Source organism: Chiloscyllium plagiosum, unplaced genomic scaffold (genome assembly GCF_037043375.1).
Source record: "Chiloscyllium plagiosum isolate Xiang-an unplaced genomic scaffold, Cpla_swu_hap1 HiC_scaffold_10, whole genome shotgun sequence".
In the NCBI taxonomy this organism is placed as follows: Eukaryota; Metazoa; Chordata; class Chondrichthyes; order Orectolobiformes; family Hemiscylliidae; genus Chiloscyllium; species Chiloscyllium plagiosum.
The window spans coordinates 6541378-6564825 of NW_028270148.1; the positions used below are offsets into that span (position 1 = coordinate 6541378).

A 23448-nucleotide genomic window follows, 5' to 3' on the forward strand; every position below is an offset into this window, starting at 1 on the left:
GGACAGGGAGATGATACAGAGAGAGAGAGAACAGACAGGGAGTTGTTACAGAGAGAGAGAATAGACAGGGAGATGTTACAGAGAGAGAATAGACGCGGGATGTTACAGAGAGAGAGAGAATAGACAGGAAGATGTTACAGAGAGAGAGAATAGACAGGGAGATGTTACGGAGAGAGAGAGAGAATAGACAGGGAGATGTTACAGAGAGAGAGAGAGAATAGACAGGGAGATGTTACAGAGAGAGAGAGAGAATAGACAGGAAGATGTTACAGAGAGAGAGAATAGACAGGGGGATGTTACAGAGAGAGAGAATAGACAGGGAGATGTTACAGAGAGAGAGAGAGAATAGAGAGGGGGATGTTACAGAGAGAGAGAGAGAATAGACAGGGAGATGTTACAGAGAGAGAGAGAGAATAGACAGGGGGATGTTACAGAGAGAGAGAGAGAATAGACAGGGGGATGTTACAGAGAGAGAGAGAATAGACAGGGGGATGTTACAGAGAGAGAGAGTATAGACAGGAAGATGTTACAGAGAGAGAGAGAATAGACAGGGGGATGTTACAGAGAGAGAGAGAATAGACAGGAAGATGTTACAGAGAGAGAGAGAGAATAGACAGGGAGATGTTACAGAGAGAGAGAGAGAATAGACAGGGGGATGTTACAGAGAGAGAGGGAATAGACAGGGAGATGTTACAGAGAGAGAGAGAATTGACAGGGGGATGTTACAGAGAGAGAGAGAATAGACAGGGAGATGTTACAGAGAGAGAGAGAATACACAGGGGGATGTTACAGAGAGAGAGAGAGAATAGACAGGGAGATGCTACAGAGAGAGAGAGAATAGACAGGGAGATGTTACAGAGAGAGAGAGAGAGAATAGACAGGGAGATGTTACAGAGAGAGAGACAGAATAGACAGGGGGATGTTACAGAGAGAGAGAGAGAGAATAGACAGGGGGATGTTACAGAGAGAGAGAGAGAATAGACAGGGAGATGTTACAGAGAGAGAGAGAATAGACAGGGAGATGTTACAGAGAGAGAGAGAGAATAGACAGGGAGATGTTACAGAGAGAGAGAATAGACAGGGGGATGTTACAGAGAGAGAGGGAGAATAGACAGGGAGATGTTACAGAGAGAGAGAATAGACTGGGAGATGTTACAGAGAGAGAGAGAATAGACAGGGAGATGTTACAGAGAGAGAGAGAGAATAGACAGGGGGATGTTACAGAGAGAGAGAGAGAATAGACAGGGAGATGTTACAGAGAGAGAGAGAGAGAGAAAATAGACAGGGAGATGTTACAGAGAGAGAGAGAGAATAGACAGGGGGATGTTACAGAGAGAGAGAGAGAATAGACAGGGAGATGTTACAGAGAGAGAGAATAGACAGGGGGATGTTACAGAGAGAGAGAGAGAATAGACAGGGGGATGTTACAGAGAGAGAGAGAATAGACAGGGAGATGTTACAGAGAGAGAGAGAGAATAGACAGGGAGATGTTACAGAGAGCGAGAGAATAGACAGGGAGATGTTACAGAGAGAGAGAGAGAATAGACAGGGGGATGTTACAGAGAGAGAGAGAGAATAGACAGGGGGATGTTACAGAGAGAGAGAGAATAGACAGGGAGTTGTTACAGAGAGAGAGAGAATAGACAGGGAGATGTTACAGAGAGAGAGAGAGAATAGACAGGGGGATGTTACAGAGAGAGAGAGAGAATAGACAGGGAGATGTTACAGAGAGCGAGAGAATAGACAGGGTGATGTTACAGAGAGCGAGAGAATAGACAGGGAGATGTTACAGAGAGAGAGAGAGAATAGACAGGGGGATGTTACAGAGAGAGAGAGAATAGACAGGGAGATGTTACAGAGAGAGAGAGAGAATAGACAGGGGGATGTTACAGAGAGAGAGAGAATAGACAGGGAGTTGTTACAGAGAGAGAGAGAATAGACAGGGAGATGTTACAGAGAGAGAGAGAGAATAGACAGGGGGATGTTACAGAGAGAGAGAGAGAATAGACAGGGAGATGTTACAGAGAGCGAGAGAATAGACAGGGAGATGTTACAGAGAGAGAGAGAATAGACAGGGGGATGTTACAGAGAGAGAGAGAATAGACAGGGAGATGTTACAGAGAGAGAGAGAGAATAGACAGGGGGATGTTACAGAGAGAGAGAGAATAGACAGGGAGATGTTACAGAGAGAGAGAGAGAATAGACAGGGGGATGTTACAGAGAGAGAGAGAATAGAAAGGGAGTTGTTACAGAGAGAGAGAGAATAGACAGGGAGATGTTACAGAGAGAGAGAGAATAGACAGGGGGATGTTACAGAGAGAGAGAGAGAATAGACAGGGAGTTGTTACAGATAGAGAGAGAGAATAGACAGGGAGATGTTACAGAGAGCGAGAGAATAGACAGGGAGATGTTACAGAGAGAGAGAGAATAGACAGGGGGATGTTACAGAGAGAGAGAGAATAGACAGGGAGATGTTACAGAGAGAGAGAGAGAATAGACAGGGGGATGTTACAGAGAGAGAGAGAATAGACAGGGAGATGTTACAGAGAGAGAGAGAGAATAGACAGGGAGTTGTTACAGAGAGAGAGAGAATAGACAGGGAGATGTTACAGAGAGAGAGAGAATAGACAGGGGGATGTTACAGAGAGAGAGAGAGAGAATAGACAGGGAGTTGTTACAGATAGAGACAGAGAATAGACAGGGAGTTGTTACAGAGAGAGAGAGAATAGACAGGGAGATGTTACAGAGAGAGAGAGAGAATAGACAGGGGGATGTTACAGAGAGAGAGAGAGAATAGACAGGGAGATGTTACAGACAGAGAGAGAGAATAGACAGGGAGATGTTACAGAGAGCGAGAGAATAGACAGGGAGATGTTACAGAGAGAGAGAATTGACAGGAAGAGGTTACAGAGAGAGAGAGAGAATAGACAGGGGGATGTTACAGAGAGAGAGAGAATAGACAGGGAGATGTTACAGAGAGCGAGAGAATAGACAGGGAGATGTTACAGAGAGAGAGAGAGAATAGACAGGGGGATGTTACAGAGAGAGAGAAATAGACAGGGAGATGTTACAGAGAGAGAGAGAATAGACAGGGGGATGTTACGGAGAGAGAGAGAGAATAGACAGGGGGATGTTACAGAGAGAGAGAGAGAATAGACAGGGAGTTGTTACAGAGAGAGAGAGAATAGACAGGGAGATGTTACAGAGAGAGAGAGAGAATAGACAGGGAGATGTTACAGAGAGAGAGAGAGAATAGACAGGGAGATGTTACAGAGAGAGAAGGAGAATAGACCGGGAGATGTTACAGAGAGAGAGAGAATAGACAGGGGGATGTTACAGAGAGAGAGAGAATAGACAGGGAGTTGTTACAGAGAGAGAGAGAATAGACAGGGAGATGTTACAGAGAGAGAGAGAGAATAGACAGGGGGATGTTACAGAGAGAGAGAGAGAGAATAGACAGGGAGTTGTTACAGATAGAGAGAGAGAATAGACAGGGAGATGTTACAGAGAGAGAGAGAGAATAGACAGGGAGATGTTACAGAGATAGAGAGAGAATAGACCAGGAGATGTTACAGAGAGAGAGAGAGAATAGACAGGGAGATGTTACAGAGAGAGAGAGAGAATAGACAGGGGGATGTTACAGAGAGAGAGAATAGACAGGGAGATGTTACAGAGAGAGAGATAATAGACAGGGAGATGTTACAGAGAGAGAGAGAGAATGGACAGGGAGATGTTACAGAGAGAGAGAGAATAGACAGGGAGATGTTACAGAGAGAGAGAGAGAATAGACAGGGAGATGTTACAGAGAGAGAAGGAGAATAGACCGGGAGATGTTACAGAGAGAGAGAGAATAGACAGGGGGATGTTACAGAGAGAGAGAATAGACAGGAAGATGTTACAGAGAGAGAGAGAGAGAATAGACAGGGGGATGTTACAGAGAGAGAGAGAATAGACAGGGAGATGTTACAGAGAGAGAATAGACGGGGAGATGTTACAGAGAGAGAGAGAATAGACAGGGAGATGTTACAGAGAGAGAGAGAGAATAGAGAGGGAGATGTTACAGAGAGAGAGAGAGAATAGACAGGGGGATGTTACAGAGAGAGAGAATAGACAGGGAGATGTTACAGAGAGAGAGAATAGACAGGGGGATGTTACAGAGAGAGAGAGAGAATAGACAGGGAGATGTTACAGAGAGAGAGAGAGAATAGACAGGGAGATGTTACAGGGAGAGAGAGAGAGAATAGACAGGGGGATGTTACAGAGAGAGAGAATAGACAGGGAGATGTTACAGAGAGAGAGAGAATAGACAGGGAGATGTTACAGAGAGAGAGAGAGAATAGACAGGGAGATGTTACAGAGAGAGAGAGAATAGACAGGGAGATGTTACAGAGAGAGAGAGAATAGACAGGGAGATGTTACAGAGAGAGAGAGAGAATAGACAGGGAGATGTTACAGAGAGAGAGAGAATATACAGGGGGATGTTACAGAGAGAGAATAGACAGGGGGATGTTACAGAGAGAGAGAATAGACAGGGAGATGTTACAGAAAGAGAGACTAGACAGGGGGATGTTACAGAGAGAGAGAGAATAGACAGGGAGATGTTACAGAGAGAGAGAGAGAATAGACAGGGAGATGTTACAGAGAGAGAGAGAATAGACAGGGAGATGTTACAGAGAGGGAGAGAATAGACAGGGAGATGTTACAGAGAGAGAGAGAGAATAGACAGGGAGATGTTACAGAGAGAGAGAGAATAGACAGGGGGATGTTACAGAGAGAGAGAATAGACAGGGGGATGTTACAGAGAGAGAGAATAGACAGGGAGATGTTACAGAGAGAGAGAATAGACAGGGAGATGTTACAGAGAGAGAGAGAGAATAGACAGGGGGATGTTACAGAGAGAGAGAGAGAATAGACAGGGAGATGTTACAGAGAGAGAGAGAATAGACAGGGAGATGTTACAGAGAGAGAGAGAGAATAGACAGGGAGATGTTACAGAGAGAGAGAGAATAGACAGAGGGATGTTACAGAGAGAGAGAGAGAATAGACAGGGAGATGTTACAGAGAGAGAGAGAATAGACAGGGGGATGTTACAGAGAGAGAGAATAGACAGGGGGATGTTACAGAGAGAGAGAATAGACAGGGAGATGTTACAGAGAGAGAGAATAGACAGGGGGATGTTACAGAGAGAGAGAGAGAATAGACAGGGAGATGTTACAGAGAGAGAGAATAGACAGGGAGATGTTACGGAGAGAGAGAGAGAATAGACAGGGAGATGTTACAGAGAGAGAGAGAGAATAGACAGGGAGATGTTACAGAGAGAGAGAGAATAGACAGGGGGATGTTACAGAGAGAGAGAGAGAATAGACAGGGAGATGTTACAGAGAGAGAGAGAGAATAGACAGGGAGATGTTACAGAGAGAGAGAGAGAATAGACAGGGAGATGTTACAGAGAGAGAGAGAGAATAGACAGGGGGATGTTACAGAGAGAGAGAGAGAGAATAGACAGGGAGATGTTACAGAGAGAGAGAATAGACAGGGAGATGTTACAGAGAGAGAGAATAGACAGGGAGATGTTACAGAGAGAGAGAGAGAATAGACAGGGAGATGTTACAGAGAGAGAGAGAATAGACAGGGAGATGTTACAGAGAGAGAGAGAGAATAGACAGGGAGATGTTACAGAGAGAGAGAGAGAATAGACAGGGGGATGTTACAGAGAGAGAGAGAGAATAGACAGGGGGATGTTACAGAGAGAGAGAGAGAATAGACAGGGAGATGTTACAGAGAGAGAGAATAGACAGGGGGATGTTACAGAGAGAGAGAGAGAATAGACAGGGAGATGTTACAGAGAGAGAGAGAATAGACAGGGGGATGTTACAGAGAGAGAGAATAGACAGGGAGATGTTACAGAGAGAGAGAATAGACAGGGGGATGTTACAGAGAGAGAGAATAGACAGGGAGATGTTACAGAGAGAGAGAGAATAGACAGGGAGATGTTACAGAGAGAGAGAATAGACAGGGAGATGTTACAGAGAGAGAGAGAATAGACAGGGAGATGTTACAGAGAGAGAGAATAGACAGGGAGATGTTACAGAGAGAGAGAATAGACAGGGAGATGTTACAGAGAGAGAGAATAGACAGGGGGATGTTACAGAGAGAGAGAATAGACAGGGAGATGTTACAGAGAGAGAGAATAGACAGGGAGATATTACAGAGAGAGAGAATAGACAGGGAGTTTGTAGATGGGAACGACAAGCAGTGCAATCTAATTCACGAATGGTCACTCAACCGGAAACGTTAACTCTGATTTCTCTCCCCAGCTGCTGTTGAGCTTTTCCAGCAATTTCTGTTTTTGTTTCTGATTTCCAGCATCCGCAATTCTTTCGGCTTTTATCAGGGAGTTGGATCATTTCGGAGTTCATTCTGTTATGATCGTTCCCTTTTAGAAGGTGTTGGGTGTGTTTAATTGAGGCGTAAATCTGAAAAGTTGAAAAAGGGGCTGGAGGAGGTGATTCCAGCTGTCAGTGGGAACACGGTTGTCTCCAGTTCCACCCCAACTTCCACTCCATCTCTATTACTCCTTCATTCTCTCAATGGTCACCGTGGGGATCCTACTGACTATGGGAGGTTCACTGGGACACAGAATTCCAAAGATTCCTGAGAGAGAAGAATTTCTCCTCACCTCTGTCCTAAACAACCAGCCTCATATCCTGGTCCCGAGCCTATTTTGGACCCTCCTGTCAAGCCCTTGAAGAATTTTATACATTTTAAGGCCATCACCTTTCGTTGTTCTAAACTCCAATGAATACCAGTGTATTCTGTTCAACTCAGTCCGTGCTCACTGCAACACCAGGGCAAACCATTTGAAGTTTCTCCTTGCCAGAAAGAAAAAGATGTTTTGAAAGGAAGCAGCTTGCCCTGCGTCCCCGTACTGATCCCTGGGAGAGATCTCTTGTCAGATTTCACTCAGTCCCTTCCTGACAGTAACCGCGTCAGCGTTGCTGAGCTAATTGACAAACCTTGAAACATTCTCAAATGCCCTGAAAGTCCACTGTTGCCTGTCCAGTGTGACTCACTGAATTAGTTCTATTCAAGGCTGATTGTGTAAACCTCAGGTTTCGATGACCTGGGTTCAGAGTGAAAAATGCCCCTTCCTCACAGTCTGTTCGGCTCCGGAGTCCCTTCTGCAGGACTGTTTGAAACAATTAGCTTGAGAGTAGAGATAGGAATGGATGAATCACTCTCTCAGTCATTTAGTCCAGACTATGATTGCGATATTATATCAGATCAATTTATCACTCATTGCTTGTGGTTTTAACAGTGATCAAATGTTTAGAAAGAATGAATTTATAATCATTGAGAGAATAACACCCTCTATCACAGGTTACATTGAAATATATTCACTTCGTGTCTTAAGTCTCCAATTTGTACAGAGGATGGCAGCATCACTATAATGAATCAATAGTTTGTTTTGCTATATCTGTCCTGGAGGGCTTAAAGGGGACAATACAGAGGCATTTTTACTCTGTATCTAACCCCATGCTGTCCCTGTCCTGGGAGGACTTAATGGAGACAGTGTAGAGAAAGCTTTACTCTGTATCTAATCCTATTCTCTCCCTATTCTGGGTGTGTCTGTGAATTTTTCCCAAAGGTTAAAATCCTTCATGTTGTGAAGGACAACATTAAAAATTAACTTCTTAATCTCCTGTTTGAAAGATTCTACTGTCCTTCACATTATGTGCACAATGTGGGTTTGAATATTTAAACTGAACTCAGTTACTTCATGAAATGAAGTTGCTTCCTCTCCCATGTGTAGCAGCCTCTGGGCGCTGTCTTCCTTTTTCAATTTGGACGAAGAAATCTGAAGTTGCCACAGTAAAATGAGCAGCTCTCTCAGTGGAAACCTTCCATTGTTTAATTACTCATCCCAAGCTTCATTTATTCCCGCAGTCTGATTTATAGAGTAAGTTACCTGCTCCTCGTCTGCTTCTTCCTCCCACCGAGACTATGAATTCTTTCGATCACAGCCACCTAACCTTCAGACTGATTCCTACAGAGGGCTGACTGTCTGAGGAACCGAGTGTGCTTCCTGGTTTTGCTCTGTGCTTAATTATGAAGAAGATTTCTGGCCCTCAGAATCCGTGGTTCAGTTTTTAACCAGGCCTGGTGTTTTCCAGAAGGTAGCTGTGGCTAAGTGAGCAAAATTCAAAAACAGATTTAAATCCCACCCTGAGCCAAACAATGACTTTTTTTTCAGAAAATGTGCTTTATTCATAAAATTTGTGGAAAGAAGAGTTACAAAATATTTTCAATTTGAATATTGCTGGATTTGCAATAAAACTCAACCTGTCCCCATGCAGCGTATTCCATTCAATACAACTGTAATATTTACAAAATTCATTCCTTATCAAGTAAACAGTCAGAGGGTAAAATTTTTCAAGTTGGAACTTGCAGAAAGTGCAGTAAGTGTCTTTTCTTCGTGTGAGGTGCCTCAGTACATTTGGAGTAGTCTTGATCACAATGTCCCTTCTTTAAAAAGTACACAGCCCAAGGGTTCTGCAGTTTCTAGCCCCTCACTGTGCCCCTTAATGATAGCACTTAACCACACTGCCTACCTCCATTGCAGCTGCTCCCAGGTTGAGGATGCCCCTGGGTTCTTGACATGGAGGGTGTGCCAGTCTGCAACACTGAAGCAGGGAGGACTGGAAGAGCAGCTAACTTTAGGTAGACCAAAAAGGGTCTAGCCCACCACAGAGAGCCCCCCAAGCAGGCAGGCAGGCACAGAGAGAGAGAGAAAGAGAGAGAGAGAGAGAGAGAGAGGGTGTGTGTGTGTGTCCAACCCAGGGCACAGCCCCTGGAGTACACTTTTTTTTATTTCAAAAATATACTTAATTCATAAAATACTTTGATGATCTGTACAACTGGACATGCCATACATATGTAAACATTCCATTTGTTTGCATACCGAAACAGAGTAATCATTCCTATTTACAGGTCTGTACGATTACATTCCTAGCTGAGGCATCAGCAGAGCCCAAATGACTGCGCGGGCCCCCTGTTCTTCTTTAGGCAGGCAGATGTTACACGGTGGTCTTTCCCCACCGCGCCTTGGCGGCAGCTGCCCCAAGCTTCAGCGCGTCCCTCAACACGTAGTCCTGGACCTTGGAATGTGCCAGTCTGCAACACTCAGTCGGGGTCAACTCCTTCAGCTGGAAGATCAGCAGGTTTCGGACGGCCCAGAGAGCGTCCTCACCGAGTTGATGATCCTCCAGGCACAGTTGATGTTCGTCTCGGTGTGCGTCCCAGGGAACAGACCGTAGAGCACGGAGTCTCGCGTCACGGCGCTGCTCGGGACGAACCTCGACAAACACCACTGCATTCCTCTCCAGACTTCTTCTGCGTAGGCACATTCCAGAAGGAGGTGTGTGACAGTCTCGTTCCCCCTGCAGCCGCTTCGAGGGCAGCGTGCGGTGCGGCAGAGAGTCCGGGCGTGCATAAAGGAGCCCTTCTCACCACCAGCCAAGCCATGTCTTGGTGCTTGTTGGAAAGTTCTGGCGATGAGGCATTCTGCCAAATGGCTTTGACAGTCTGCTCAGGGAACCGCTTGATAGGATCCGCCCTCTCCTTTTCCCGAAGGGTTCTCAAGGACACTACGTGCTGACCACTTCCTGATGGACTTGTGGTCAAAGGTGTTTTTCTTCATAAACTTCTCCACGAAGGACAGGTGATTCGGAACGGTCCAACTACTCGGAGCGTTCCGCGGCAGCGAGGCCAGGCCCATCCTTCGCAACACCGGGGACAGGTAGAACCTCAGTACGTAGTGACACTTGGTGTTTGCGTACCGGGGATCCACGCACAGCTTGATGCAGCCACACACAAAGGTGGCCATCAGGGTGAGGGTGGCATTGCGTGTATTTCTTCCCCCGTTGCCCAGATCTTTGTACAGCGAGTCCCTTCAGACCCGGTCCATCTTTGACCTCCATATAAACTGGAAGATGGTCCGTGTGACTGCAGCGGCACAGGTTCTGGGAATAGGCCAGACCTGTGCCACGTATAATAGCAATGGCAGTGCCTCACACCTGATGACCTGGTTTTTTCCCGCGATGGAGAGCGACCGTAGCTTCCATCTGCCCAGTTTCTGCCTCACTTTACTGATACGCTCCTCCCAAGACTTGGCACACGCCCCAGCCCCCCCCCGAACCAAATAGCCCCTGGAGTACACAGTCCCACACATTGAGATGCTCAGGACAAATCTGAACAGAAACCACATCCATGCTCTCCAGCCCTTCCTTACAAAGGCACATCTCACTGCAGCTGACCAGTCTCCCACACAGTACTGAGGGGTCACTGCACTGCTAGAGCTGCTTATCTTTTGTAGAAGATCCCCCTTTACATGTAAAGATCTGACAGCAATCTTTTAAAAAGCATATTCCACATTAAAAAGCATCAAGAGCATATGCTTGATTGAAGCATATAAGATCCTGAGTGGACTTGATTGGGTGGATGTGTAAAAGATGTTCTTCTTGTGGGAAAATCTAGAATGCGGGGTCACTGTTCGATTTGACTAACTATTGTCACATGTGTGTAAGTACAGTGAAAAATTGCTTTGTCTGCAGTACAAGCAGACCATACAAAGATCATATAGGGTGATAGAACAGAGCAAGGAATTCAATGTTACAGATGCAGAGAAGGTGCAAAAAAAAGGTACAAGATCAACATTAGGTTTGAAATTTGACGTTCATTCAGCAATCTAATACCAGTGGGGAAGAAGCTGTTCTTGAATCTGTTGGTACGTGTGTTTAAGCTTTTGTGTCTTCTGCCTGATGACAGAGGTTGGTAGAGATTATAACTGCGGTGGGAGGGGTCTTTGATGTTGACTGCCTTCCCGAGGCAGCGAGGAGTATAGATGGTGGCAATGGATGAAAAGTTGGTTTCTATAATCACCTGGGCTGTATTCACAACACTCTATTTTTCTTACAGTCCTGGGCAGAGAAGTTCCCTTACCAAGACACGATGCATCCAGATAGAAACCAAAACAACTGTGGATGCTGTAAATCAGAAACAATCCCAGAGGTTGCCAGGAAAGCTCAGCAGGTCGGGCAGCATCTGTGAATAGAAATCAAGGTTAACGTTTTGAGTCTGGTGACCCTTCAGAATGCTGAGCAAGGGTCACCGGCCCTGAAATGTTACCCTTGATTTCTCTTCACAGATGCTGCCAGACCTGCTGAGCCTTTCCAGTAACTTCTGTAATTGTTTCTGATGCATCCAGAGATACTGATACATCATAGAAAGCATTCTATGTGGGTGAAAGTCTAAAGTTGTTTAAAAATCATGGCACCCATTTAATATAGGTCTCTAACTCTCACCTCCAAATGCAACCCCCTCCCCCTACCCCCCCCACCCCCCCCCCCCCCCACCAATCCCCACCTTCCCAGTTCTCTAACTCTCCCTCTGTTTCTCATTCATTCAGATTCAAGGGACTGTGGGATATCAGTTCCAAAACTGGGCCAACACCTACAGCTGCAAGCCAGAGTTCTACTTTGAACCAGCCTCCGTGGAGGAAGTCCGACAGGTGAGGAACAGAATCCACTCACACATTCAGCCCCCACTCCAGCTCATCGCCTGCTGTCCTCCAGATACATCATGATGGGCCAGGGAGTTCTTTAACCAAAAGCCAACCCACATTCTGCAAGGCTGCAGTGAGAGGATGCAGAACTGTCACTATTAGCTCATGGATACACAACTAAGAACAGTGAGTCATTAGAGATAGGGTTCCGAGTTTGTTTAACACCTGTCACGTTCTCAGAATGTTTTAAAGTACTTCACAATCCAGGAGAACAGAAGATACTGAATACAGTATACACACTGAGGAAATGAGAGGTGCAGGATTTTCACACTGGAACACAGCAAGATGCAGGAGATATGCACGGGAGAACAGAGATATAAAGGATAGCTTGGAAAATTAGGGTTATGATTCCAGCTGAAGTTACTGTTGGACAAGTCAGATCTAAAATTAAATCTAGATTGATTTTTTTTTTATAATTTAGCATTGTGATCTTTTATTAAAACACGAACTAAGATTATGGTTTTGGTTTTAATAATAAAACAGGGGTTTGTTACACAAAAAGAACCAAAAACAAAATAAACCAAATGAAGCTATCTTAAAAAAGAATTGGAACTTCAACGCATACAACAAAACAAAATCTTATCTATTTCTAAATTCATCACATTCTCATTAATCAAAATCCAGAGGAACTTTCACTGTTCGATTCTATGGGTTTAATTTCACTGCTGCTCAGTTCCTGTCATGAACTGTAACTCTTTTTTTTTAACCTTGAATCATCACAGAACCAACAGCCTTAAACATTCTTAGTTTATTTAGTAATTTGCAGATGACTACCCAACCAATCCTGGATTGGAAGATACACAAACTACACACTTTCACTGAGGTAACTTATTCCCTTAACTGCTTTGAATAATCTCCTTTTTCTCAGAGATTATATTTGTGACTGACTCCAGTCATATTGTCTTCAAATTGTCCAAAAAGCTTTCAAACCTCTGAGTTTTTTGAAAAGCAATCTTTGAAGATTCTAAAACCAAAAGCAAGAGAATGTCTTTCAATGTTTTCTCTCTCCTGTTATAAACTTCCATGACATAACCAAACTTCCATGAACACACCAGGAGTTGCATACTGGTTTCAAACCAAAGTTCCAGAAAAATTAACCTTTTCACAAAAATAGATCAACACCCATATGCCACTAGTTTAAAATCCAAATGCTAAAAAACGGCAGTAAGTTTCTCAAATTGGCTGAAAGCAGATACTCTCAGATTTGTTATTAAATGTTCCTCATTCTGTAGGTTCTAGAGCTTGCCAAACAGCGCAATAAGCGAGTGAAGATCGTGGGCTGTGGACATTCACCCTCTGACATTGCGTGTACTGATGATTACCTCATCAGGCTCAACAAGCTTAACCGGCTTCTCCAGGTAACATTCACGCTACATGTTTGAAACAAAATCCATTGCTTTCCCCAGCTGGCTTGCCCCAGGAGAGTTTCTCCCAGTGTCCATTCAGGTTAGAAAGCTCTGATGAATTCAATGTGATTGAGGAGGAACTCTGCTGGGAACTAACTCACACCTCAATGTTACATAGTCCAAACATGGAACCTCATTGTGCCAGCTAAAAGCATCAAACATGACCACTATTGTCCATTTGACACTTGGAGATTAGTCCACTGCTCTATCCTTCCAGTGAGGAAACAGGCACTGGAGAAGGTGAAATTAGATTCAGTACAATAGATACAGACATCAAAAATGCGTAGTTACAATGGAAGTAGATTAGAAAGCTACGAGATGTGTTAGAGATCTTTAGGGTTATGGAAGAGTTCAATTAGATAGACATGGAGATGAGGTTACCATTTTATTTTACTTGCTATTCCTTGGGATGTGGGAATCACTGGCAAGACCAGGATTTACCGTCCACCCATAATTGCCCATGCACTGAGTTAATTTCTTGGTCATGGAAAGGGCAGTGAAGAGTCAATCTTTCTGCCCCTTGCAGAACAAATATCTTTTAATCTTTGCCTTAAAAAGATTCAAGGACCCCTGTTTACAAACCAAGTTCCAAAGACGCATGACCGTCCGAGAGAAGAAATTTCACCCCCTTTTTGTCTTAAATATTTTAAAACAGTGACCTCTGGTTCTAGAATGTTCTTTCTATATTCTTCTTCCACAGGTGGATACAAAGAAAAAGCAGGTGATGGTCGAGGCAGGGATGGTGTTGGCTGATTTGAATGAAGAATTAGCCAAGCTGGGATTGGCTCTGTCCAAGTGAGTGACTGAACCGGGGAGTTGTTTCCCACACAGAGGATCGCCCTGCCACTAAACCTCCCCACCCCCCCTTTCCTCCCCCGACCCCCGCCATCTCACAGCTGTACCTGCTGTCTCTGACTGGGAGGAGATTATAGCAGAGAGACTAAGAGCTTTGTGAAGGTAGAATTTAACTTGGGCATTTACTCTGAATCAGGTGAAAGGGAGGACTGCAGATGCTGGATATCAGAGTCAAGATCAGAGTGGTGTTTGAAAAGCACAGCAGGTCAGGCAGCATCAGAGGAGCAAGAAAATCGACGTTTCAGGCAGAAGCCCTTCATCTGGAATCACACTAGTCCCCAGCCTTAGAAAGGCCAGATACTGCCAGCCAAGGTGCCTGAATCCTGTCCTTGCAATTCATGTCTGAACAATGAGGAAAGATCGGATAAGCTGGGGCTGGGTTCCTTGGAGCAGTAAAGCTTGTGAGGGTAACTGTTAGTGGTTTGTAAGATTGAGAGACATGGAGAGGGTGGATAGAAGGCACTTTTTTTTAACCAGTAGTGGTGTCAGTAACCAGAGGGTAGAGATCGTAAGTTAGAGGCGGAAGGCTAAGATAAGAATTGAGTAAAAATTTTTCACCCAGAGGGCGGTGGGAACTCATTATCTGAAAGAAAAGGTTGAGTTAGAAACTCTTGCAATAGTTTAGCAGTATTTAGATATTCACTTGTTCTCCAAGGCTATCGGACAGAGAGCTGGAAAATGAGATTTGTGCTGACAAATGTAGACACAATAGGCCAAATGGCTTCCTGCTGCATTTTTTAAAATTTCAAAATATAAGTTAATCAAAGATATCTTTGTGCATATATAGACATAGTCACAAATGCAGTTTAGTTATGTTCAGTAGCTTATCACGGAAACCAACATTGGAGTTTGACAGTATGCCAGAAACCAAAGGCATCTCTTACTTGAATCAGACCATATTTTACATGCATTTGAGACACTGGGAAGGTAAACAGCCCCTCCATGTACTTTCAGCAGGAAGATCTCAGACAGTAGTCTTTCCCCACTGCCTCCCTCAACACGTAATCCTGGACCATGGGATGTGCCAGTCAGCAAATTCTGTAAAAATCGATAAATCAATACATCAGTTCAAGCCTTTTAGTTCCAAGTCTCACGGTTCTGCAGCCTTCCCAAGGTCAACGTTTCCTTCCTGAGTGGTGGTGCCCAGAGTTCCCCTGGCTGGGTGAGTGGAGAGAGATTTAGCCACAAATTTGTTGAATGTCAAAATTTCATCTGTCCATTCCAGCTCCCTTCACATAAAGGCCAACATCCCAGTAATGTGTTTGCTAACCTCTTTTTCACATCCTCTAGTATGTAATAAGTTTGGGTGACGCGGTGGGCTCAGTGGTTAGCGCTGCTATCTTTCACTTCAGGAACCTGGGTTCAATTTCATTTTCAGGCGACTGTGCAAACTCTCCACACACATTCTCCCTGTGTTGGCGTGGATTTCCTCTGGGTGCTCTGGCTTCCTTCCACACTCCAAAAACATGCAGATTAGGTGGATTGGCTATGCGAAATTGCCTTGTAGTGTCCAGGGATGTGCAGGCTAGGTAGATTAGCCATGGGAAATACTGGGTTGCAGGTGTGAGGTGGTTCTGGGTGGGATGCTCTTCAGAGGGTTGGTGTAGACCTGATGGGCTAAACTGCCTGCTCCCACACTGTAAGGATCCTATAACCTGTGTACACTTTGAGCTTGCTGCTACCCCACAGCTTGTGGTCAGCAAGGACTGCAATTTGGTTCTCACTCAGATCCAAAGCAGAGGACCATGCACCTTATTGTAGTCAAGTTGCTGAAGTCTGGCACGACTCTGTCTCAATTTTTGTCTTCAATCTCTGATCTGCAATTACTAATTTTTATAAATATTCGTATATATATATATATATATCTCAGTATGCCTTCATAAAAGTCATTGCTAACTCCAGTGAGAGTTGCTTGTTCATTTGTAAGGTGTAAGTTTAATAACTGGATCTGAGAGAGTGTCAAACTTGGACTCACATTTCTAACTATCAGAATGAATCATCCACATGGAGTGTGGGGAGGAGGGGTAGGTGGGAGTGAACGTTTAGACCCCCATTCCAGAGGTGAGAGGTCTGTGTGCAAACAACTGTGTCATCTAGCTTCAACGTTACACATTACCGTGATTAGTAACGTATAAAATGCTTGTAGATCTGTTATACCGAGATCTTGCTGACTGATTGATTGACTGACTACAACAGGAATGTATGGTTCAGTGAATTTGAGCAATGTGTGTTGTACACTGATCTGAATGATTAAAACCCAGTTTAACATGCCTCAATGACAGCCCCGGTGAAAAATTGCAAATTAATTATCACAGCCAGCAACAAAATGCTTCCATCAGCAGCAAACAATGTATCACAGCATCAAATAATGGTTAATATTTTATCCTCAGCTTGCTGCATGAGCTGAACAACATCATGAGTTATTTAACAACAAGCTTTGGCAAATTTCCTTTTGGCAAAACAAATCGCCTTACAACCGAGTGCTGCTTTTCTCAGGAGTTTGTGAAGGGGGTGGGAGTCTGTGATTTACTCTGAGGTTATGTTGTTAATATTTCAGTGGACTCCCTGACTATACATGCTGCGCTTTGTTGGGAGATCTGTGATTGCCATTCATTGTACACTGGGACTGTACTATCCCCATATTCTGTCAAAGCCCCGTGTTAACAGCCAGGGATTGTATCTGATTGGTAGGTCTTTTTGATTATGTGAAGAAAGGGCAATAAGGCAGGGTCCTCCTGCAAAATCAGTTTAAACCAAGTATATTGCACTCTGTGCTACCTGCACTCCCAACACCAATAGACAATCTGGCACTGGGTGTCCTTAACAGGAGCCTGAGAGTTCAGACAGCATTCCCCACCTTAACATGCAGAAATCTTGGATCAACATTCAATACTGGGGGCAACTGCCAACCAACCTGATTACCCGTCCCCATCACTTGCCCAAAGTCTCTGTGCCAAGCCAATCAATCCCACTGCCCATTGCCACTAGTCTCCTCCAGAACTCTCCTTCCACCCTCACCACTTGAAGCCTATCAGATGCTACCTCTGGTCTGTGTGCCCAACACCTACCCCACCCCCAAGGAAGGGGTAAACCAGGTTAATAGACCCTGCCCCAACAGAGCGGGAGCAGGAAGCATACCATGAATTTGGGTCCAATCACTCACTCCCTCTCCTGGGCACTGGGGCATCACAACAAAAAATCCAGATGCCAACCTTCCAAGAGAGTCAAAGGTTATTCCACCAGGGAGATGTGTGATCAATAGCCAGGTGGTGGATATGTAGGCGGGGTGCAGGGTTGGGGGGAAGTGGGTTCACTTTCATTTCAATCTCTTGTCCCTCACTCTGAGGGACAAGAGGCACAAAGTCATGTGACATCTCCAGAAATCTATCCAATTAGATTTGACCACAGGCTGGGAGACCGAGATGGCTGAGTGAGGGTGAAAAAGGTTTTAAAGCTTCCATCCCCATGAGGATTTTATGTGTGACAGTTTCATTGCTGTCAGAGAAATCTCGCAGTTTGAACTCTCTCCCCGCCGAAGGTGAGACTCGCAGCCACCCCCGCCCCACCCAGATGACAGGGTCAAACAGACGCTGACAGCATCGTTTCCCATAATGAACAGAATCAGCCCTGAGCCTCAATGGGAGGGAGATGCACTCTCTTGCCTGGTTGCAGAGTGAGCGATTCATGGAACACAGATGGTCACTGTCTAAGGGTACAGGGTGTGCCATTTGGACTGAGATGAGGAGAAATGTCTTCACCCAGAGAGGGGGGAGCCTGTGGAACTCTCCGCTGCAGGAAAATGATTGAGGCTGAAACACTGAGAGTTTTCAGGAAGGAGTTAGTTAGTGTCCCTGGGACTGAAGGGATCAGAAAGTGTCGGGAGAAAGCAGGAACAAGGTCTGAGTTGGATGATCAGCCATGATCATATCGAATGGTATAGCAGACACAAAAGGCTGAATGGCCTCCTGCTGCTATTTCCTGCAATAGCTGGCCCTGAGAGTAAGCTGAGGGAGGTCAGTCAGGTTCTCGCTTGATGACAGTGTCCAAATGCGCACACATGACTTTATTTTGTAATGCCTCCCACAGTAGAATAGCCAAATGGATTTATCCTGACTAAAGATATTGCAGTAAGATACTGAGCAGAACCCCTGCCTTTATCTTGTGGAATAATTTCTGGAGGGTGAGGGCAGGAGAACAGTTCGTGTGAGAGATGAAGAAGGAAGTAAGAGATGTCAGTGTCTGATAGCGAAGGTGCAAGAGTCTCAATGATAGCTTACTCAGTTAGCTCACTAACTGCAGTGCCTGTGCTCAATCCATTTAAATGCCCAGCTAATAAAACAACACAAAGGGCTTCAACATCATCTGATCCGAGAAGTAATAGGTTTCGATTGCTGCGTACTAATAGATTCAGAATAATCTCTGGACCCTGATTAATCTTGGTAACTGCACAATACATCATGTTTCCAGATAAATGCTGAGAGGATTACACCAACAGTAACTCAGCAGATTGAGCAGCAGTGGGGTTGGAGGGAAGTGGCTGGGAGTGGGATTGCGCTGAGTGTCTAAGACACGTTTGTATGATTTGACAATGCGTTGCTTAATGCCGCTTCATTCTGCGTAAAGAAACAATATGTGATCCTCTGGATGATCTGACTTTTCACTAGACTTAGGAGCTGTTTAAAAATTCCACATTCTAGAAATCCTGACCTCATTCTGGGGCTTCTCATTTTCTGCAGTGCGTCTTCAAGACACAGATGTGTTCATGTCAGACACCCTCACCTAGAACCCCTAACCTGACTGTGTCCATTGCAGAGATCGGCAGAGGCCTATTCCCTTGTAATCATGCTGCGTCAGGCCAGGCTTTTAAGGCGTTAAGGATCGTGGAACCTCAGAAATGTCATTTACTTTAGTCTGCATGAGGCAATCTTTTGTAGGATATTTTCAAGAGGTCCTTCTCATGACCCCAAATCCCCATACCAGATTGTGCCCTTCACCCGCCCTCATGTCCCTACACTTTCATGTTTGTTTATATTCTTTCCATGCCCATTTGTCTGTTATATACTGTATCACACAATCAACATCATACTCTTAAAAACATATGCAAACAAAAACTGAATGAGCAGTTATTCATTTTTTAAAAATTCTTTTTACAGCAGCCTAATAAAAGTAGCAATCATTCCAGATGCCTACAACTATCAATAGCTGAAATTGCAAGCACCTGAAACATCTAAATAAATTGTACAAATGAACATTGTGAAACTGGCAGCAGACAGTTCTAGCTGTCAATCCAGCAAGGGTCAGGTGTTTCAACACAGTAATGGACCCCTGAGCTCTCAACAATGAAACATTCTAGTTTTATTAAAATAGGCTTTTAAACAGACCATTGCCATATTGTCTGAAAGTTTTCCCAGGTTAGTCAGCCTGATTGCTGAAGTGAACTTGCCCGGCCCCCACCCCCGCCAGGGTTTCCTGCAGCTCCTCCCAAGGTGGCCAGGCCAAGCCAGGTATTTTCCTGCTTCCTACCAGGTGCCTTGAGAATGAAAACACTGGCTCGTGTGCATTGTACTCTTCCATGGGATACGAGCATCTCTCAAAGCCAGCGTTTTCTTTTTGCTTATTCCTAAAGAACATCGACGAATCCACTGAACCTTTACAACAACTGATGATGAATTTCATGAATTACATTGAGCTGATGCGGTTGGATTTGAACCCATTAAGCTGAGTCTTTGGAATACAAGTCCACTAGCATTACTATGACACCCCTGTCTCTCCTAGTGGGGCAGTTGGTGTGTACGGTGAGTGTCTGAGAATGTACTTCGTAAACGGAAGAGACTTAATCAAAGTTTACAAACTATTGAGAAGCTTGGGCGGGGTGGATTGGGGAGATCTGTTTTCCCCCAGTGTACAGGCCAGTTAGTAAGGGTACAGGTGATTGGTGGAGGGGTTAAAGGGGACATGAGGAAAACTCTTTCTCACTCACTGGGCAGTGGGTACCTAGAATTCATTGTCAAGTTTTGGATGCCCAAGTGGAAATCTTTCTTTTGTCTGAAAGGAGATTAGATCTGTACCAGAAATGGTATAACCTGCAAAGGTACAGAGCAGATACTAGAAAGTGAAATTGGAATGTACAGGACGATTGAGTCGGTTTCCACCGTTTCAGTTACCCGTGGTTTACTGCGGCCCAAACATATTACATAGAACGTTCCAGAACCAGAGACTGGGGCTGCTGGGGAGGTAAATTTTCCATTTTGATGAATGGGTTCGCTACTATCTGAGGTTTCAGGCTTCCATGGTAGTTCTGGGAATGTATCCCCCGCGGGTATGAGGGGATTATGGTATTGTTCATTTATTCAGCTGGCCAGACATGATGGGCTGAATGGGCTCTTTCTCTACTATAATGTTTCTATAGCTTTATGGGAAGTGTGAATGTAAGTGCATTTGTGTGAGTTTGAGTGAATGTATGTGTGTGTGATTGCATGTAAGTGAGTGTACACGTATGCATGTGTGTAGTGTGTGCACGCACATGCCTCCAGCACTGTAAACTGACCCAGACAAACTGTTCAAGAGGAGATAGAATAAGACCATTAACCCACTGAAGCTGCTCAGTCTGATCATTGCTGAAGTGATCCCCAACTCTATTGACCTATCTTTGTGGGAATCGCTGAATATTTTTACCTAATAAATAAATCCATTGCTCTCAGTCTGGAAATCTCCAGAATCTACAATGTCTTTGTAAGAGACCTCGGTTTTCATTTCCTGCTGTGTGATTAAGTGTTTCCTAATTTTCAATCCTGGACTGCCTCTGATTGCAAGATGGATTCCCCCTTGTTCTTGATTTTTCCCAGCAGAGGAAACAATTGTAACATTTTAAATAAAAGTACATTTAAAAATTTAAAAACAGAAATTGCTGGAGAAATTCAGCAGGTCTGACGGCATCTGTGGAAAGAGAGAGAGAGAAACAGTTAACCTTTAGAGCTTCAAAGAAGAGTTATATCATATTCGAAACGTTAACTGTGTTTCTGTCTCGGCAGACACTGCCGGAGTTGCTGAGTATCTGCAGCACTTCCTGATTTTATTTTCGTGTGTTAATCCTCTTTGAATCCTTCCTAACCCTAGGCCTATTGCAAGATCAAAGCAACATAAGGCTCGGCTCTGACCTGCAGTGACCTCTTGCTATAATTAGATCTAATGTTATCTAATCAGATTGTGGTCACACTAATGATGTATCTTGCTCTTACAGTATCGGTGCTGTGTCTGATGTAACTGTTGGTGGCGTGATTGGAACTGGCACCCACAATACTGGCATTCAGCATGGCATTCTGGCTACACAGGTACTAGCTTCTTTCAAACAATCAGATTGCTTTTTAACATGAAGTTTGTTGTTAAATTGTAACAATCAGACCAGGGTGTGCCTCATGTGGCTGTCAGTTCAGACAGAAAGCAATTTACTCTCGGTTCTGTCTGCTTTAGAATTGACTCAAATAAATTTAGAAAAACCCACAAACAGTAAGTCTGTGTGGAGAGAAACAGTTAATCTTTCAGCTCAAAGAGCTTTCATCAGAACCGGTTTGTGGAACTGGTTCAATACAGTATTGATTCATTCAATGTAATTCAGATTGCCTCCAGCAAATGACACTTTGGGATGCAGCCTGGTTTAATTGAAGACTCAGCATGTGGTGAGGGTAGTTTTTCTCATTCATTCAGGGATGTGGGTGTCACCAACTGGGTCAGCATTTATTGCCCATCCTGAAATGCTAACAGTGAGCCGCATTGCTGTGGGTGTGAGGTCACCTGTAGGCCAGACAAGGTAAAATGGTAGATTTCCTTCTCTAAAGGGGATTAGTCAAGTCAATTGGATTTTACAACAATAGACAATGGGTACCCCCTCATCACTAGACTATTTTTAATATATTTTATTGAAATTGAATATAAATTTCATCAAATGCCATGGTGGGATTCAAACCCACCTTCCCAGAACATTAGCCTGGCATTCTACATTACTGATCCAGTTACAATATCCCAACACAACCACCTCCCTTAATTTGGGAGAAACATGATTCCAGATACTCTCAATGACTGGGATTTTCCTCACCTTATTGACGTACCTTTTGTTTATTTGTTCAAGGGATATGGGCATCTCTGGGTAAGGTCAGCCATTATTGCCCATCCCTAATTGGCCTTAAGATTGTGTTGGGCCGAGCTCTTGATATCTGAACAAGCAGACAGACCTTTTCAGAGGGCAGTTAAGAGTTAAATACATTGATGTGGGTCTGGACTCACATCTAGACCAGGCCAGGTAAGGACAGATTTCCTTTCCTGAAGGTCTCAGTGATCCAGGGAGCTGTTTTTAATTTGACAATGCGGTTTTTACATGCTCAAATTACTAAGATGAGTATTTTTATAAACAAATTTACAGATATATTGAATGAACTGAATCTCCACGGCTGATGTAGTAGGATTTGAACTGCTGTCTCCAGATTTTAGTCCAGTAAGACAACCATGATGCAATGCTCAAGATCAATCGCTATGATTGGGTAATAACTCTGGTTTAATTGCATCATGTGTTAAACAGAATAGTTCATGGTGAATTTGAAAGGAGTTGACTTTCTACCACTGAACAACTCTGACACTGTAATTCTGACTCAAGAGCAAATGCTCGTTGATGCAGAGATCCTCTTGGTGCTCCTGTCCTTGAACACCAGGATGTCAGCAATGCTTAGCTTCATAACACAAGTCCCATTTGCTCAGATATTTACACCTCAATCTTTAAACTCTTCCAATTTTTGTATCAATTGTAACACCTTCACAATTTTGTAACCAACAGCTAAAGAGCTTGCTAACTTAGCTCTGCTTCTTTCAGGTCGTGGCAATAACGTTGTTGACAGCAGCAGGGGATATGCTCGAATGTTCTGACACCGTAAACCATGAGATATTCCAGGCAGTCCGTCTGCATCTCGGTGCCCTGGGAGTGGTGTTAAATGTTACCATCCAGTGTGTGCCAGCCTTTAGAATTCATCTCCAACAATTCCCAAAAACCCTCACAGAGGTACATTAGTTTTCAGTATCATTGGGAGGGAGTTGTGAGTGTATGTAGGTGATTAGGCTTGTGTTGTTTGGTAATATTAATGTCAAACTCCCAACACTGGGCCTCACAAAGTCATGGAACTGCTGCAGCATGGAAGTGAGCATTCGGTCCGTTGTATCTGCACTGGATTTCCAAATGATTAATTCCTGTTGTGTATTTTGCTGCCTTCTCTTGGGTAACCCTGCTCATTGTTCTTTTTCAAATAACCTATAATTCCCTTTATAATGCCTCAATTGAACCTGCCTCAGGCACTGCATTCCAGATGGAACTACTTGCTGCTTGATAATCTTTTGCCACATCTCACTTTTTTGCTTCTTTTACTAATTCTTTTAAATCTATGCCCAATATCCCAAATTCTTTCACAAGTGGGAACTTTTATCCTTCACTCATGGGATATAGATATCACTATCTGGGCCGACATTTGTTGCTCGTCCCTACTTTTCCTTGAGAAGATGGTGGTGAGCTGCCTTCTTGAACCG

General features: G+C 44.2%; 1 protein-coding gene across 1 annotated transcript in view; it reads left to right on the plus strand.

The window, feature by feature from the left end:
• Nucleotides 1-23448, plus strand: part of LOC122552567 (L-gulonolactone oxidase) — a 56233-nt gene that overhangs the window by 7130 nt on the left and 25655 nt on the right. Inside the window, exons 3-7 of the mRNA XM_043695267.2 lie at nt 11468-11569; nt 12856-12981; nt 13730-13824; nt 21125-21215; nt 22745-22930. Coding sequence (XP_043551202.2) covers nt 11468-11569; nt 12856-12981; nt 13730-13824; nt 21125-21215; nt 22745-22930 — 600 coding nt within the window. The remainder of the gene's footprint in view (nt 1-11467; nt 11570-12855; nt 12982-13729; nt 13825-21124; nt 21216-22744; nt 22931-23448) is intronic.